Below are 17,411 nucleotides of genomic sequence, written 5' to 3'. Positions count from 1 at the left end.
TACACCAGGCAAATGCCGGGGCTGTAGCTTAATTAAGGCCACGGCTGCTTCCTTCCACTTCCTAGGCCTTTCCTCTCCCATCATCGCCATAAGACATATCGGTGCCGGTGCGACGTAAAACAAAATAACAAATAAAAAAAAACACAGACAATTCTTTAGATTTGGGTGTTTAGATCACAGAAGTTAATTTCAAACCATTTTCTTTCAATTTAATTAGTTGAATCATGAAACTAGTATGTGCTATGTAATTTAATTAACAAATTTTGCCATGTGCAGTATGTACCAAATCAGTGTATAAGTGTGTTTATAGGGTCTTTCATCTACTGCTGTGAGCCTGATCTGGTTCAAAAGCAAATACTTACATTTCCAGAATTTAAATCCATTTATTTAGTAAGTGCTATATTCTTCTTGCTTAACAAGCATGAAATCACAAAATGTATTACACTGAAATAACATGAAAAGAACATAACTGACATAGGTAATGAATTTTTAGAAAGAACAGTTTTCTGTCTCCTGAAAAACTGCAGAAGTGTAAATGTCCAGGTTTGAATTTGAACACCTCAATGAAAAATATCAAAACACAAATGTGTATTCTGTAGGAAGGAGGAAGGAATATACTGTATATTTACTTGTACTTGATACATAGCAACCAATTTAGAAGTAACATCCTGCTGACGAGGCTATGTTTATTTACTGGTACCCTCCAGTTAATTAGATAATGCAGTAACCAAAGATAACCATTACAGTTCAATTAGTGAGTTGATGGTGAAGTAATTGTGATTGTCCTGAATGGGTATTTTTTATTATTCAATTCAGGAAAATATTAGGGTCAGACCTCAAGACCTTCTCATTTTAATTTTCTGCAGGGCATTACATTCAGAGAAAAGCATAGGCTAGTTTTCTTGTTTCCTTGACAGTACTCTTCTAATACTTTAATTTATACTCACCCAACTTCAGTCCACCTGTCTCTTGTACTCAGCATTGTGCAACGTGCAGCCTGAATAATAACAGAAATAAGAGCCTGTTAATATTCCAAATAAACTCAAAGTTCAATGTTTAAGATATATCAATGGGTTTCAGGCCTGAGTACTGGAGAAAGGAACGTACTGACAGCATCCCTTTCTTTCACTTCATTCTTTTCAGACAAATGAAACAATTGTACATATTTCATGCACCAGGGCAACTAAATCAGTACAGGTTATCAAATATCACCTACATAAACTAATACACTGGTACTGATGACCAAATATATTCAAAACCCCTAATATCTACATCTATTGGAATAAAATAATATTTTCAACTTTGGAATATATGGTAAATTTAAGAGATGCTCTTTCCAAAATCCACTCATATTTTAACTTGTCAACAGTAAAGGTCGACCAGTCATCTGTAAGCTATGGTTAAAGTTGCCAGAAATGGACCTAAAAGAATCAGATAGTGGTGCTTCAAGGAGAAGAAGGCCGACGTTGTTACAAAAATTACAGTGCCACCAATCACCACAGTTGAAGAGAGCTGGACTAAACTGAAAGACGTCATTCATGAAGCGCTCTATTCTTGGAATAACTAACCCAGGACGACAAAGGATTGACAAAGACATGTGGATTTGGAATGATGATGTTAAAGATGCAGTGCGGAAGTAGAAACAGCTGTACCGCGAGTTTCTTCCAGATAAAACACCATCTCGTTGGAATGCCTACAAAACAGCCCGTAGTGAGGCGAAGAAGGGCACTGCTGTAACAAAAGGAAGCCAATATGCCAATATGCAGACCTATGTGCAAAACTTGACACGCGCGAAGGTGAGTGGCACATTTACTGGCTACTCAAATCGAGACACCGCGAAACGGAAGACATCCAGCGGTTTTACGGCATCAATGACGAAACAGGTGACCTGCTGGTTGACTGGAAGAAAGCGCAAGAATGCTGGCGGAGCTATTTTGAGAAACTTTCAATCAAAGAATTTCCCCACCCACCAATTCCAACCACCTCTGCTATTGAAGGCCCAGTGAAGGAAATTCATGTCACCAAAGTCCAGGCTGTTCTGAAGGGGTTGAAACCTGGGAAAGCCACCAGCCCCGATGATCTTCCGGCAGAGTTCTGGTTATATAGATGGTGATTCCCATAGGGAACCTGAAATATTTGTCCTGAATGAGTGAATTTATAATACCAATATAAATGGTCCGTTATTGGACATTATAAATTTTCCAGCTGGTTCTCTCAACGGTGAGATGCAGTAATGTGACTAACACAGCTTTTTAACCAGATCATCAAAGAAGGTCAAATACCATCAGATTGGCGGCGTAGCATTACAATACCAATCTTCAAAAAGAAGGGAAGTCCTGCCGATTGTTCTAATTATTGCCTGATCAGACTTCTGAGCCACGCGATGAAGGTCTTCGAACGTATTCTCAACAAAAGGATTCATAAGATAGCCAAACTTACAACAAACCAAGCTGGATTTGTGAAAAATTGTGGCACAACAGATGCAATTCACTCTGCACGACTGTTAGTCGAGAAACACCATGAAAAGAATAAGCCACTTCATCTCGCTTTTCTGGATCTTTAGGCCATTGATCAGATACCACATGACCTAATCTGGTTAGCGCTATAAGAACATAGCATTCCAGAGCACCTTGTTAAGTGGGTACAGATGCTCTACACAGAACCAAGGAATTTTGTTCAAGCTGCTGCAGGAGCGTCTGATGATTTGCGCATCACTTTAGGAGTCCATCAAGGCTCTGCCTTACCACCACTCCTGTTCATTCTGTGATGAACACTGTTACATCAGACCTGCACAAGCCAATACCATGGACACTTCTCTATGCTAATGATGTCATGTTGGCTGCTGAGAATAAGCTTGATCTCCAGCGCCAAACAGAAGAGTGGAACAACCGACTAGCGCAATACAACCAGCGCCTCAACAAAAAGAAGACAGAATACATGACATTAGATACTCGAGAAATTGGAAACATCCACGCTGACGATGCCATTAGTAGTGAAATTTAAATATCTTGGCTCCATAATCTCTGACCATGCCCAAATTACTGACGAGGTCAACACAAGGATATACACAGCCTGGCTGAAGTGGCGAATAACAATGGGCGTCACCTGCGACCGTTGGATGAAGGACCATCTGAAATCTAAGATCTATTGGACTGTTATCCACCCTGTCGCTCTCTACGGCACCGAGTGTTGGCTAGCTACAAAGGAGGCAGAACATCGACTCAGCGTCATGGAGACGAAGATGCTTAGGTGGACAGCTGGCATCACTAGACTGGATCATATTTCAAACAACGATATTAGGAAACGTTTTGGCATTGCACCGATCCAGAAGAAAATGCAGGAAAACCGTCTGCACTGGTTTGAGCATGTGTTGCGTGCAGAAGACAATACATTGGAAGTCGCTGGAAAGAGGCCCAAGGGACGACCCAGACAACGATGGACCAATACAGTGCACAATGACCTGAAAACTGTAAAACTACACCCAGACGTGGCCCGAGACCGAATTAAATGGAGACAATGAATCCACACAGCGGACCCTGCCACTAGGTGGAACAAACGCTAAAGAAGAAGAGGAAGAAGTAAAGGTTGTTTCACACATTAACGGTGTTGTCAAGGATCGATTCATGTTCTTGTAGGTTCCTTCCTATAACTACCTAGTCAGGAAAGGTAACTGGGAACAGCACATAATACATGTTAAGGGAACAAGAATTATTAAAACCAGAGTGAACAAAAGTGATTATAAATAAATAATCATAGCAACAGAACCAGCCTATAGAGTATAAAGCCATGCTCACTCATGCATGCAGTATTTTGTCCACAGCGTGCCATTGGGCTCACCAATTGGACTGGCACACCTTTCTGAGACACTGCATCACAAGGGCAAACTGCCTTCGTTTTTTTGTTTTTTTATTTCATACCCTGATGGGGTATGGCGGGTCTTTTAGAGGTTGACGTCCTCTCTTAGGCTGAATGCTTTTGAATTTGAATACCTCAATTCTAAGTATCAAGCAAACTATTAGAGATGCTGCAGTTGTGTTAAGATGCAAGTAGACAAAACAAGACAGTTTGAAATTAAAACTAGACAGGCAGGGAAGTTTATTGCCAGCTTTACAATCTATAATGTGATTAATGATATCATGAGAACAACAAAATAGTAGGAGCAAGAATGACTACAAGGGTATTTGCTGATTATATTGTGGTTTGGAGAGAGGTTGAGATAAGAACACCTTGATGCAATAAATGACAAGACTGAAGAATAGGAAAAGCAAGATGACAAAAGAAAGAGAGAGAAGGAACAATTAAACAAACAGTGTAAATAATGCCAAAGTTGTGAAGAATCAAGTCCTTAAGAAGTGCAATGATGGAGAACTCAAAACTGAATACTGAAGTCAACAGGAGGATAAAACTTGGGAGTGTTTTCAACCACACGGCACAAAAATAGAAATGTAATTGTACATTCATGGAACATACAAGAAAGTGAGAAATAAAGACAAACAAGTGAGGTGGGAGATAATAAAATGAAAAATAGATGTTTGGAAATATTAAATGTGTGCAGAGAAAAGAATGTGAAAATAAGCTACACATTTGCAAATGAAAGGAAATAGGAAGACTCACATTACAATATTGACAAACATGGTTAAGACCAGCATAAGGCCGTAGTACAAAGACTGGAACCTTGTGATGGGTGAGAAGTGGTAGAGATATAGAGTGAAACAGGGAAGAACTAGTTTTCCCAGCCCAGTTGTACTGGCTAAGAGGATGTGGTGGTGGTAGTGATGTAACCGATCTCAACAGTTCAAACAACTTACCAGTCTATCGCCATATCTGATGGGATCCGAGTTAAGTACTGGGTAGAACATCTGCGGTGTAAGTGGGTCTCTTTTACCCAATAGAACCCAGTTATCTCTGCCGTCATCTCCTCTTCGAATTCGATAACCTGAAACCACCTTTCCTGAAAGATGGAAGGTCATTAAAAATAAATGCTTATTGCTTGGATAGAGCAAACATATTAATGTTTTATTTCACGATTCTGATATTACTGAGGATTCCTAATCACCTAAAACTTGAAGCTATTGACAAATTTCTTTGGAGTGTTATCCCTAAAAAAGGAATATTGAACACCTCTTGGGTTCATTACATGCATAAAATAAAATTACATTTCAAATTTTCATTTCATTCTGAATGGATTTATTGTTCACAGACAAATATCTTCCTTGAGATAAAAAGCTACGGCTTCCCACCTCAAACCTCCTGGGGTCTTTAAAGACAGATCATATTTAAAAAACCTAGTATCAACATTGAAAATAAACAATTCAGTCTTATCTTTACACCATTTTGAAAGTAAACTCAAAATATAGAATGTCAGCCTTCACCGAAAACCTATCATCAAAAATGAGTTTCTAACACCATTAGAATTAATGTCTCTAGTCATATATACTGTAGAGAGACAGGAATAAGAAAAGAAACACAATGGCAGGTAAGTGTTAAGTGTTTCATCCAGTGACCTGCCATTATGGTTGTTCTATAATGTGTTCCTTTTCTTGCGCCCATCTCTCTACAGCAAAATCTTGTTAATTTGAACTGTTCATTCAAAATAATGTCTAATTTAAGTCCCCAGGATGCAAGATAAGTTTCTACATTGAATTTTTATTGCTTAATTCAAAATACAGATAAATAATAATAAATAATAAATGTAATTTTATTTTATAAACTATTACTTTCTTACATAATAACCATCACAATAATGACCTCTCATCTTTTATTGTTGATGCAAATAGATTGTCTGCTACACAAGGGAGGGTTTCCTTTGTGTCAGTCAATACCATACTGTAATCAGCTGCTTCAGACAAGATTGTGTTTTTACTGAGCTCAAACTGTTTCCAAAGTGTGAGTAAAAGTAACCTATAAGTGAAGTTCTAGTACACCTGTTCTATACGGTACATTACAAAAATTAAAGCTGTGTGAAGCGAGTGCACACAGATTCATCGTTCTATTCAAACTTAAGAGGAAATAAACTTTTGAGTGAAGATGCTCGTAAGATTCATGTTCTGTGTTGGCTTATTTTTTAAATTTTTACTGTATAAATTTGTGTTAAAAATGCCAAAAGACAGACTTTTTCCAAGATACACAGTAAAAAAACTAAATATTGTAAGAGAAGTAGATAAGGAACAAAAGAGAAAAAAAGAATCGCAAAGGTTTGGCATGTAACTTAAAAGCTCTTCAGTCTGTCAAACACGCAGGTTAAATATACATATTATATTACAACATACCTGTAAAAAAAAACACATTATTAAACAAGGGATAAAAATGCACACTATTAAACAAAGAATGATATGTTTTGTTCTTAAAAGAACATCATCAAATTCTATCAAGTCATACTCATATATCTAGAAATAATATTTATGCTACTCTGATGGGAGCGCACTGGCCTCTCACCGCTGGGTTCCGTGGTTCAAATCCTGGTCACTCCATGTGAGATTTGTGCTGGACGAAGCAGAGGCGGGACAGGTTTTTCTCCAGGTACTCTGGTTTTCCCGGTCATATTTCATTCTAGCAACACTCTCCAATATCATTTCATTTCATCTCTCATCCATCAATCATTGCCCCAGGGGAGTGCGACAGGCTTCGGCAGCCAGCACAATTCTTATCCTTGCCGCTAGATGGAGGCTTCATTCATTCCATCCCTGACCCGGTCGAATGACTGGAAACAGGCTGTGGATTTTCAATATTTATGCTGCTCCTTTTTTAAATCTCCTTCCATCTTCCCTCTCAATGTCCATTTTATTATACTTTCCATTATTTTTGCAACTTGTGATACAAGTGCAATTCCTTGACAGTTATTGCATACTTCCTTGTCTCCCTTCTTAAACATCAGTATTCTTCTGGCACATATTTTTGTAACCGTATACATTTCACCAATCTACATAACCAACAGGTCCAGCTGCCAGTATCATCTACCCAGCCACTTTTCCCATTTTAATTCTTCTGACAGCTAGTTTCATCTCTAACATTGTAATGCTTCTTCTTCTTCTTCTTCTTCTTCTTCTTCTTATTCTTATTCTTCTTCTTCTTCTTCTTCTTCTTCTTCTTCTTGTTGTGTTAAAACTCTCCACCTCTCTCTTCCACCAGCTTGGTGTACACCGGTCATCTTTCTACCCCCATTAACATTCCCTTCCTTCTCTCATGTTAGTACCCTCTCCCAACTTTTCTTCGGCTACCTTTTTTTTTTTCATTTTGTTTTACCTTCCTGATATTTCCTTTTACTTTCTCGTGTTTTGCCTCTGTTCCACTATTGCCATGCTTTCTTCTTTTCTCCCTCTGCTTCCTTCACCTTCCACCATGGTGTCTCCTTTTCTTTCAAACTTACAAAAGCCCTTTTAAACTCGGACCATTCCTCTTCCACACTTCCTAATTTTGTTTCTGGAATGAAATATTTCAGGATCACCGAAAAATGCTCCTGTACTTTTTTATCTCTTAATTTTCTTAGTTTTATATTCTTCTTTCTTGTCTCATTTATCCTTCCCATTTTCCGCCACATTCATAACAGTTTAAAACAGTTTAAATTTCACTTTTTTAATCAAAAAACAATAAATTATGTTTTTGTCTTTCTCTCACCTTAACCATATCTTGCAATCTTTCTACTACAATATTTTACTTTCTAAATCACATATTGTCCACAATAAAACAATTTCTTTCACAAAAATTTAACAGTTTTTCTCCTTCATAATAACAATAGCTAGTGGTATTGAAACATGAACAGTCTATCAGTTAGATTTTTCTTTTAAATATTAACAAACAGTAGCTCATTGACACATCTACAGGCCATAGGTTACACTACACTATTAACTACCTAACAACTACACTAGTGGACATAATTCTGGACACTTTTTGTTAGAAGTTTGATTCAACATTCAACCATATTTCACTTACTGAGAGTATATAGCTGATTTTCTTCCACTGTTTATGACACCATACAACACTGTTAATTGTTTATGACAACTTAATAATGTGCATTGTTTGTTTTATTGCAATTTTACTCTCACTGTTACGTACCAATGTTGATGAGAAAAGAGTGGAAAAAACTTATTCATTTCTTGAGCTCAGGTTTCCTTCCCGTTCCCATTAATGTCATATGGTATACTGTAGCTGATGTCATTGTTAGTAACATTCACGAATTATTGAATGACTGGTGTGCGTTAGTGTGCTTCTTGTTGTGATCTGAAGAAGTCTTTCATTTTGGTGTGTGAGTGAACATTTCTTCAACTTGTTAGCAGTTCTTTCAGTGAAGAATGACTCCTACACCCAAGAAAGGGATTGATTGGTCACCATCTCAACGTAGTAGAGCTGTAACTTCGCGTGAGGAAGGGTATACGTTTGAAGAGATTGCAGCAAGACTGGGTGGTGGTGCTACTAAGTCAGGTGTAAGGAAGGTGTGGGAACGTTATAAGATAACCAACATTACTAAAACTGCTTCTAGAACTGGACAAAAACCTGTGCTTTCTCCTCAAGATGAAAGAAGAATTTGCCGCCTTGCGTTACAAGACCGTTGGCGTACTTCAAAACAGATTAAGGAAGTGCTGGAGTCACCATTACTGACAGAACTGTCCGAAGAAAATTGTATGCAAATGGTTTGCCAGTCAGGAGGCCAAGAAAAAAATCTTATCTTAATGCAAAAGAAAGGCAGAAACGCGTGAAGTGGGCTCTGGAACACAGAACATGGACTGATGTGGACTGGAGCAAGGTAATTTGGAGTGATGAGACATGTGTTTCAATATTTGGAAGTGATAGTATCAAATACGTGCGTTGTCGGCCTGGCAAAGATTTGTTACCAGAATGCTCAATCGCTCCTATGAAACATCCAGTAGTGTGATGACAAGTCATGTTGTTTGTCGACTACATGTGAAAGATGGTACACTACATGCCCAAAGATACCAGACTAAGATCTTGGAACAAAATATGTTACCTTCAATCAATGATTTGTTTCCTTATCATCAGAGACAGTGCTTCTTTCAAAAAGATGGTGCACCATGCCACACTGCAAAACTGAGCATGAAATGGCTGAAAGATCATCGCATTAATGTTTTGCCATGGTCAGGAAACAGTCTCGACCTAAACCCAATCGAAAACTTGTGGGCCAGACTGAAAGTACTCGTTTCATGCCAGAATCCAAGGAATAAAATGGAACTTGTTGAAACCATCATCCAGGCTTGGTCCAAGGACATAACTACAGACGATCTTCAAAGGTTGGTTGGCTCCATGCCTCGCAGAATCGAAGCAGTAATAAAAGGCAAGGGATTCCCCACAAAATATTAACTGTTACGTTGCAGAGACTGTTTTATACTGTGGAATTAGCTGTCCTCACATAATGCCCGTGATGTTGTGTATTTCAAATTTCAACCTTAAATACAATTACATGCCACAATATTACTTATGCATTACATTAATTTGCTTATAACCCCATCACCCATCAAGAAAATAGGTCATTAACATACAAATGCATTACATTATGAAAAGTGTCCAGAATTATATCCACTAGTGTAGACTACACACACATCAAGATTAAGAATGTCTTATGATAAAGTGGAGTCTACACTCCAGAGGAAGTCATAAAAGTGGCAAAATAGGCAAGATACAATCTGTATTGATACAAAATGGCAACCCAGACAGTGTATCTCTTCCTCTTTCTCCCTTTTAAGACCTGTAATAAAATCTGTGATGTGATTACAAAAACTGTACAATATTTAGCATGATCTCGGAGAAATAATTCAATTATTTAGACATTTCTTAAGAATTTTTTTGGTTCACCACATATATTTTCAACAATGCCATCCATCAAAGATGAAGCTCCTGCTCTGTATACTATTTGTCATTAATGAAAGCAGAAACAATTCATCTACAAGAATTAAAACAAATGATTCAAGATGAATCTCTTACATTTTATGAAAGATTGACGTGGATTCCAGGAATTAATTATAGTTATTTTGTCACAAAGCATGTTGTAAACAATCTCAAGGTATTTTAACCCTTATATTATGATTATATAGATTTACTTTCTCAGTGATCTTGTAGATTTTGATTTGACTTACCTCAAAGACACCATGATAATGCACTTTTTAATGAATTTCTTAAGTCATCTTTACAGTCTGGAATTTTAATTTCTCAACTTAGTAAGTAGACTACTGCCACATAATTTTGTAAACATTAGTACCTGCTGAGGTTAAGGCATCAATTTCACATTCTAATTATATCAAAATTTTGCTAAGAATATTACTTACCTAAACTGTGTGTATGTGTGCGATAAGCAAACGGGTGTATCACTTTCTTTTCTGTAATTGAACAAGACGATTCCATATGTTCTATTCTTCTGGGTGGTATACTTCCAGAAGTTCCAAGCAGTAAAACACCTGCTAATTTATTTAAGCTGAAAAGGGAAATTATATACTGTATATATAAAGGTTAAGAAATAATGTAGTGATCATGAGTTATAATACCACAGTTTCAAATATTTGGTTCTCTTAGTATAACATATTTTTAAATTCCTTGTTCTCATTACATACCAGTACCTATCTAATTACTTTAGATCATGTTCTTTGCAATTGCAAATGAATCTCCTTTTTTTTTTTTTTATTTACATTGTGACCCACTGTAGTTTAAAATACAGAAATCTGCCCTACTGAAACAACTATCACCACTTTCATCTTAATCTGCAGTATAACAATTACAAAATTACTTACGGGCGCTCTGTATAATGTAGGAATATACCAGAATTGTCCGTGCTGCCATCTGGAATGATAAAACAATATTGAGAATAAATAAAATACAATAAAATAAAAGAATATAAAAATGCAAACATGTATAATTTCCTTTATAATAAACCTTCCTATAAGGGAAGGAAGAAGCCCAATTATCCTGATCTAAACACATCACTGATGATGATTTATATAAGAACAATTGGACTTTAAGACCTCACTCAACAGAAAAAAAAATTTGAAATAATTTTATAATTAGCTAAAGGAATTTACCTCCAAAATATTTCTCACGGTAATACTGTACTATATCTGGTAACCAAAACAACACAATTCGTGTAAACATGTCAATAATTGGATATACCGTCAACCTTGGTTAATTCAAACTTCAATTCATCACATAGATTTTCAACAATACCATCCATCACAGATGAAGCTCCTGCTCTGTATACTATACTCTGTTATTAATTAAAACAAGAACAAAAATCAAGTTATTCAATGTTTCAAATTAGATCAGTTTTGAAAGTTCTTTTTTGAATTTTAATTAAAACTGGCATAAAGATTTTATCCTTATTTTTCAGTTGAGTAGAAAACACATTCTGAGGGACTCCGAAGTATCTTGTTATTTTACACATTCAAAAAACCTTTTTCCACCTCATGAATGGCTGCTGCCTTCTCCACAAAAGTTAATATTTTGTATTGCACTCTAGTAGGTTTGCACTGTCGACACAGCTCGGTAATAAACAAACTTTTTGCTAGTGGCTTTACGTCGCACCGACACAGATAGGTCTTATGGCGAAATAAACACTGATGCCCTCAATTTACTGTATACACTGTAATGCCCTACGGCATTGTATAAAAATGTACTCGTTCAAAAGAAAATCTGCTGTGGTAATTTTATCTTTGACTGTGGGACTGTAGTACAGTATACAATGAAAACAAATGCCCGGGGCAGGAAGAGGAATAAGAATCAATATCAATCAATCAATACTGATCTGCATTTAGGGCAGTCGCCCAGGTGGCAGATTCCCTATCTGTTGTTTTCCAGTTAATAGTTAATCGCATCCAATAGAGGAATGGGGTAGAACTATTTCCTGGAATTTATCAAACAAGCTTGACTAACCCATGTTCTATACTAAACCTTTCTAATCTCAGCACTCTAGCTCACAATGTACTGGTATTGTGGGCTGAATTTCATAATATTGCCATTCAGTTTAGTTGAATATTACTTCGAATTATCCAAAAAATCAAAGAAGATATTAACATTGCATTGTCTGAGAATGTCAACGTATCATGCAAAAAGCTTGAATTATTTACGATTTAGAATTAAAGACATTTGAACTGACTAAATTTAACTGCATCAAGTAGTTTTATAACTGCCATTTACCTGGACTAGATGTTTCTTAATGATCAGTATTCTGTCAGGCACACATTCTTGGAACTGTTAATAGTTTTAATGCACAGTATATGCAGTATATCCCTTGCATAACTAAGCCAATGTTTTTACAGTTATAGCCTTTAAATCGTTACCTTTGAACTTATCGATGTGTGCATAGTGTACTTGCAGCACAAGATACTGGATAGATGAGTTGCCACCTACCCTGAAGCCCACTCCTTCTGGAAGTTCCAGTTTTGGAGCATCTCTAGCCCATGCATATAAAATCTGGAAAGAATATAAAAGTATTCTTGAGTAAAAATCATCATGCTAGATAAAAATTGAAAGGAAGGTTAAAATACTATGGAAATAAAAATGAGAAAATAGCACACAGTAGTGAGGAAAGCAATGGCAAACTACCTCACTCCTTGTCTTGCCTAGTATGCCTCATTTGGGCTCTGCCATTGGTTTTTGTGGTTTCCTATAACTGCATAGCCTTTGGTGGTGCTATTTGAGGATCCAACCAGCCTCTGGCCTGATGACCTAACAGCACACAGTAGTAAGTCCCTTCATAAAAATCAAACACTACAGTTGTTTGAGAGTTGAAAGCAGCATCAGCTGTGCTTTTCAAACAACTGCAGCATTTGATTTTTATAAAGGGACCAACTTGAAAATCCTATCTTGCAGAAATAAGTGGTTGAGAATTGTATAAGGAATTCTGCTATTTTTACGTAAACAGGAAGGATCTAACCCAAAATTCCTTGTGTCCTATTTCTCAAAATTGTTCTGTGGCATTCAAGTCACACTGAAAGGCATAACAATCTATAATGATGAGGTATGTGTATGATGTAAGCTCCTCTCCTTACTCCCAAGCCTTCCCAACTAGTCCCAACATTTTTATAACACTACTATCCTGTCGTAAGGCATCCAGAATAAATTGTGCTGCTATCCTTTCAATCTTTCCCAGGTCTTGAATCAAGTAATCCATACTCTAATTTGAGTCTTACCAGTGACTTATATGCCCTCTCCTTTACATCCTTACTACAATCCCTAAATACCACAATCATATGAAAAGATCTATAACCTTAATTTACAACCTTGTTAATGTGATTACCCCAATGAAGAAGGTACTCACAGCAATCTCCATGAGGTACTTTCACTCTGACACAGTAATTAAAACTGATAGGACCTTTCCTCTTGGTGAAATTTACAACCTGATTTTTCTTTCCATTTCAATCAATCAATACTGATCTGCATTTAAGGCAGTCGCCCAGGTGGCAGATTCCCTATCTGTTGTTTTCCTAGCCTTTTCTTAAATGATTTCAAAGAAATTGGAAATTTATTGAACATCTCCCTTGGTAAGTTATTCTAATCCCTAACTCCCCTTCCTATAAATAAATATTTGCCCCAATTTGTCCTCTTGAATTCCAACTTTATCTTCATATTGTGATCTTTCCTACTTTTAAAGACACCACTCAAACTTATTTGTCTACTAATGTCATTCCACGCCATCTCTCCCATCATACCATTGTCTGCTGTCCATCCCACAATATTGTCAAGGTCTTTCTGCAGTCATTCACAATCCTGTAACTTATTTGCTGCTCCTCATTAAGACTAAACAGAATTCTTTATAAGACCTTCTTCATACCAATAACAACCTACTATATAGTCTTGAAAAGTGTATCGTTAACAGCAGAGATAATGGCAGACTCCAAGCTGCAGAAATAAAGTTTCTTCGGTCAATAATGCCCCAGAAAACAAGAAGAGATGAGATCCAAAATGAAGTGATCCATCAAGAGATTCAAGTGAAACAATTTATCTGTGAAAACATAGGCATATCAAGGTTGAAACCGTTTGGACACAAGATAGAGTTGTAAAAGAATGATTTGGAAGGCAAGAGAACTAGAGGCTGACCAAGAAAAAGCTGGATCTCCCAAATAAAGCAGGACCTGGAGAGAAGAGGCACGGAATGGTATGAAGTCCAAGGGGGAGAAATGTACCTGGATGGACAGAGATGGAGAGTGCTCTTAAACTGCACCCAGGCAATTGGAGACAGATGATGATGGTAATGATCCTTGTGGTTCAGATTCCATATAAAACTGGTGAGTCCATGGCTATGATCACAACATCAACCGTTGCACAAGACTTCACACTTCTTTTGCAGTATATATCCCACATATTCTCTGTTACTTCAGCAACTCACTTTGGTTCAAATGAGATAAATAAACTTACTTCTCCCAGTCATTGATCATTTTTGTGGCATTTATTTTATCTCTCTCATTTACTAGTTTTTGGTTAGTTACTTCAACACCTTTGTTATTTTATGGTCTATTTCTATCTAACAAATGTGTTTACGTGGTTTAATTTTATCACCTATTCAATTACTGCAATTGGAACTTTTATAACATGTTCACTGAACATTGCTTAACTTCAAGAAAGAAGGAAAGTAATGAAGAGCAAGAGAAACAGAACTCACCTGAGAGCCAGATTCACATGGATTAGAGGTTTCCAAATAATCATCATGTTTTGCCATTTCACCACAATTCCTGAAATGACCAATAAAGTTTATAATTAAAAAATTATGGAAAAAAATCAGATTCTACATAAATTGCATCAATGGTCAAACAGTCTCAGTATTAATAAATTTTGTTCTATAACAATTTTAATTCAGTGACTGTTTTAGTCAGTGTTTCAGTTGGTCATTAAACAACAACAACAACTACAACTACTAGTCTTTCTTTACATACTAAATAGAGATTGTGTTTGTTTATATTAATATCAGAGAGGAATATTCTTACCAACTTTTATTTGTTGAGGCAAATATATTAATGACTGTATAAATTGGATTAAGTAACTGGGAATGATCTTTAAAGACAACTAAAACATTCTACATTCACTGATCTCAAACTGTAGCTATGTCCCGATGACAAGATAATCTAAGAAATATATAGGTTAGTTTTTTTTTTTTTTTTTAGTTTTTAGTAGGTCTTATGGCAACGATGGGATAGGAAAGGCCTAGGAGTTGGAAGGAAGCTGCCATGGCCTTAATTGAGGTACAGCCCCAGCATTTGCCTGGTGTGAAAAGGGGAAACCACGGAAAACCATCTTCAGGGCTGCCGACAGTGGGATTCAAACCCACTATCTCCCAGATGGAAGCTCACAGCCATGCGCCCCTAACCGCACGGCCAACTCGTTTTTTTTTTTTTAAGTGGCAACTATTTGTTTTCTAGACACATAGTATACTTACAAGGTTTTAGATTTTACAGGCACCAGCATGTTCCCCATGATGCAAAAACCTTTGGGTACTGCTGGCATAGTCTGATCTCTAGATAGTGCTAAAAGAGCAATCAATTGCCTGCAGAACTATTCAGAAGCAAATTCAACGCAGTGGTTCCTTATCATTAGGGATCAAGTCAAAGTTGCGGGAACTTAAATCCAGAGGGTATGGGAGTGTTAGAGCACTTCTCAGCACCAGCGATTGAACACATCAGACAACGCTCCTGCTGCATGCGCCCTTGCATTGTCGTGCATAATGATGGGCAATTTGTGCATGAAGTGATTTAGTTTTTTTCTCAGCGCTGCTCGGAGATCGTTTTTAGGAACAAAGAGTAGTACTTTGCATTAACGGTCTGCCTTGGGCGAACAGTACGCTTTACGTTTTTTTTGACGTTCACTCTAGTGTTTGTCAGACAGTCTCCACCAATCAATCAATCAATCAATCAATCAATCAATCAATCAATCAATCAATCAATCAATCAATCAATCACCACTGATATGCATTTAGGGCAGTCGCCTAAGTGGCAGATTCCCTATCAGTTGTTTACCTCTTCTTTTTTAAATAATTTCAAAGAAGTTGAGAATTTCTCAAACATTTCTCTTGGTAAATTATTCCAATCCCTAACTCGTCTTCCTATAAACTAATATTTGCCCCACCAACCAAGTTGGCCAAGTGGTGAGCTTGCATTCAAGAGATGGTGGGTTCAAATCCCACCGTCAGCAGCCCTGAAGATGGTTTTTTCGTGGTTTCCCATTTTCACGCCAGGCAAATGTTGGAACTGTACCTTAATTAAGGCCATGGCCACTACCATCCCAACACTAGCCCACTGACCCTTTCCCATCCTTCCGTCGCCGAAAACCTTTATTGTGTTAATGCAATGTTAAACAAGTAGCAAAAGTAAAAAATTGCCCCAATATGTCCTCTTCAATTCCAACCGTCCTAATCATAGACACGAATCATCATAACTTTCACACTGGTGGGGTTCTGCCAAACTGTTGTTCTTTGCGGTACAGATGCACAACAAGCACCTTGTACATTAAATTTTTATCCATCTCCTTTGCTGCAGCTTTGAAAACATTGTATTCCTTGACTGTTTATTCACAACTGCTCTGTTCCTGTTAAATGCATGAGCACATGGATGGGTGAGGGCATGTTCATTTTCTTAGAGGGAGGGCAGGCATTTAACCTACCTGTGGAAACAACACCGGCTAACTCTGTTTCACGGTGGCACTACAGCATTGTTGCCACTCTTTAAAAAATCAACCTATGTTTTTAAGAAAATACATAAACTGGGCCAAAGGAGTTAATTGATAGTTCTCAACATTCAAATACAAGAATGGCAGTAGATACTAACACAACCAGTTTAGAAGAGAAAATGACAATCTCAAAACAAAATGTTGGCTAAATTCCCTGCATTTTAAGACAAAGGAGCAAGTCTTGATAGATTTCTATATACTTCACTGAATTTTCAGGAGATTTCACATTTATCTTCAATATAAATAAGTTGATCTCAATTATTTTTTTTTAATGATTATGTTATGTCACACCAACTTTGTTCTTTCCATTTACATTTTCATTTGCTTTCATATGTGCTAATTTATTAACAATTCCCCCTCCCCCCTCCTCTACACAAACACACATCTGTTTATTTTCTTTATAGGCCAAATACTATTCACAATACATTGCTTAATATTTTGATATGAACTTATGCCTACATTACAGACATCTAAGATGCTGACAGTGCTTGATTTTAAATTTGTGATAATTTAATCCTCTATTGCATGAATTACTTTTTGCTTGTGTTGGGAAGTGCATATGTCCAGCGTGCATTTTCTTCAGAACTCCAGTAACCAAACCTTACTGGATGGTGCTGCCATCTCTACAGATTTTGTGCCAACTCACACTTCTTTGAAAAGCAAGAGACTTTGTTTTAAACTTCAGTATCCTCATTCATATCCCATGGTCTTTAAACAGGTGAAGACTAGTTTGAGTTTCTGTTATTGTGTAGTATGTC

At 37.0% G+C, this 17,411-nt stretch overlaps 1 protein-coding gene across 1 annotated transcript in view; it reads right to left on the bottom strand.

Moving 5' to 3' along the window:
• The window catches only part of Phm (Peptidylglycine-alpha-hydroxylating monooxygenase), a 107,372-nt gene that overhangs the window by 7,971 nt on the left and 81,990 nt on the right, over positions 1-17,411 (bottom strand). Inside the window, exons 4-9 of the mRNA XM_067157450.2 lie at positions 14,597-14,666; positions 12,276-12,408; positions 10,734-10,782; positions 10,275-10,420; positions 4,809-4,951; positions 948-997 (exon numbers count right to left, since the gene is read on the bottom strand). Of these exons, the coding sequence (XP_067013551.2) occupies positions 948-997; positions 4,809-4,951; positions 10,275-10,420; positions 10,734-10,782; positions 12,276-12,408; positions 14,597-14,666 (591 nt within the window). The remainder of the gene's footprint in view (positions 1-947; positions 998-4,808; positions 4,952-10,274; positions 10,421-10,733; positions 10,783-12,275; positions 12,409-14,596; positions 14,667-17,411) is intronic.

This window comes from Anabrus simplex, chromosome 1, assembly GCF_040414725.1.
Source record: "Anabrus simplex isolate iqAnaSimp1 chromosome 1, ASM4041472v1, whole genome shotgun sequence".
Lineage (NCBI taxonomy): Eukaryota > Metazoa > Arthropoda > Insecta > Orthoptera > Tettigoniidae > Anabrus > Anabrus simplex.
This window is presented reverse-complemented; position numbering and strand designations above follow the sequence as displayed.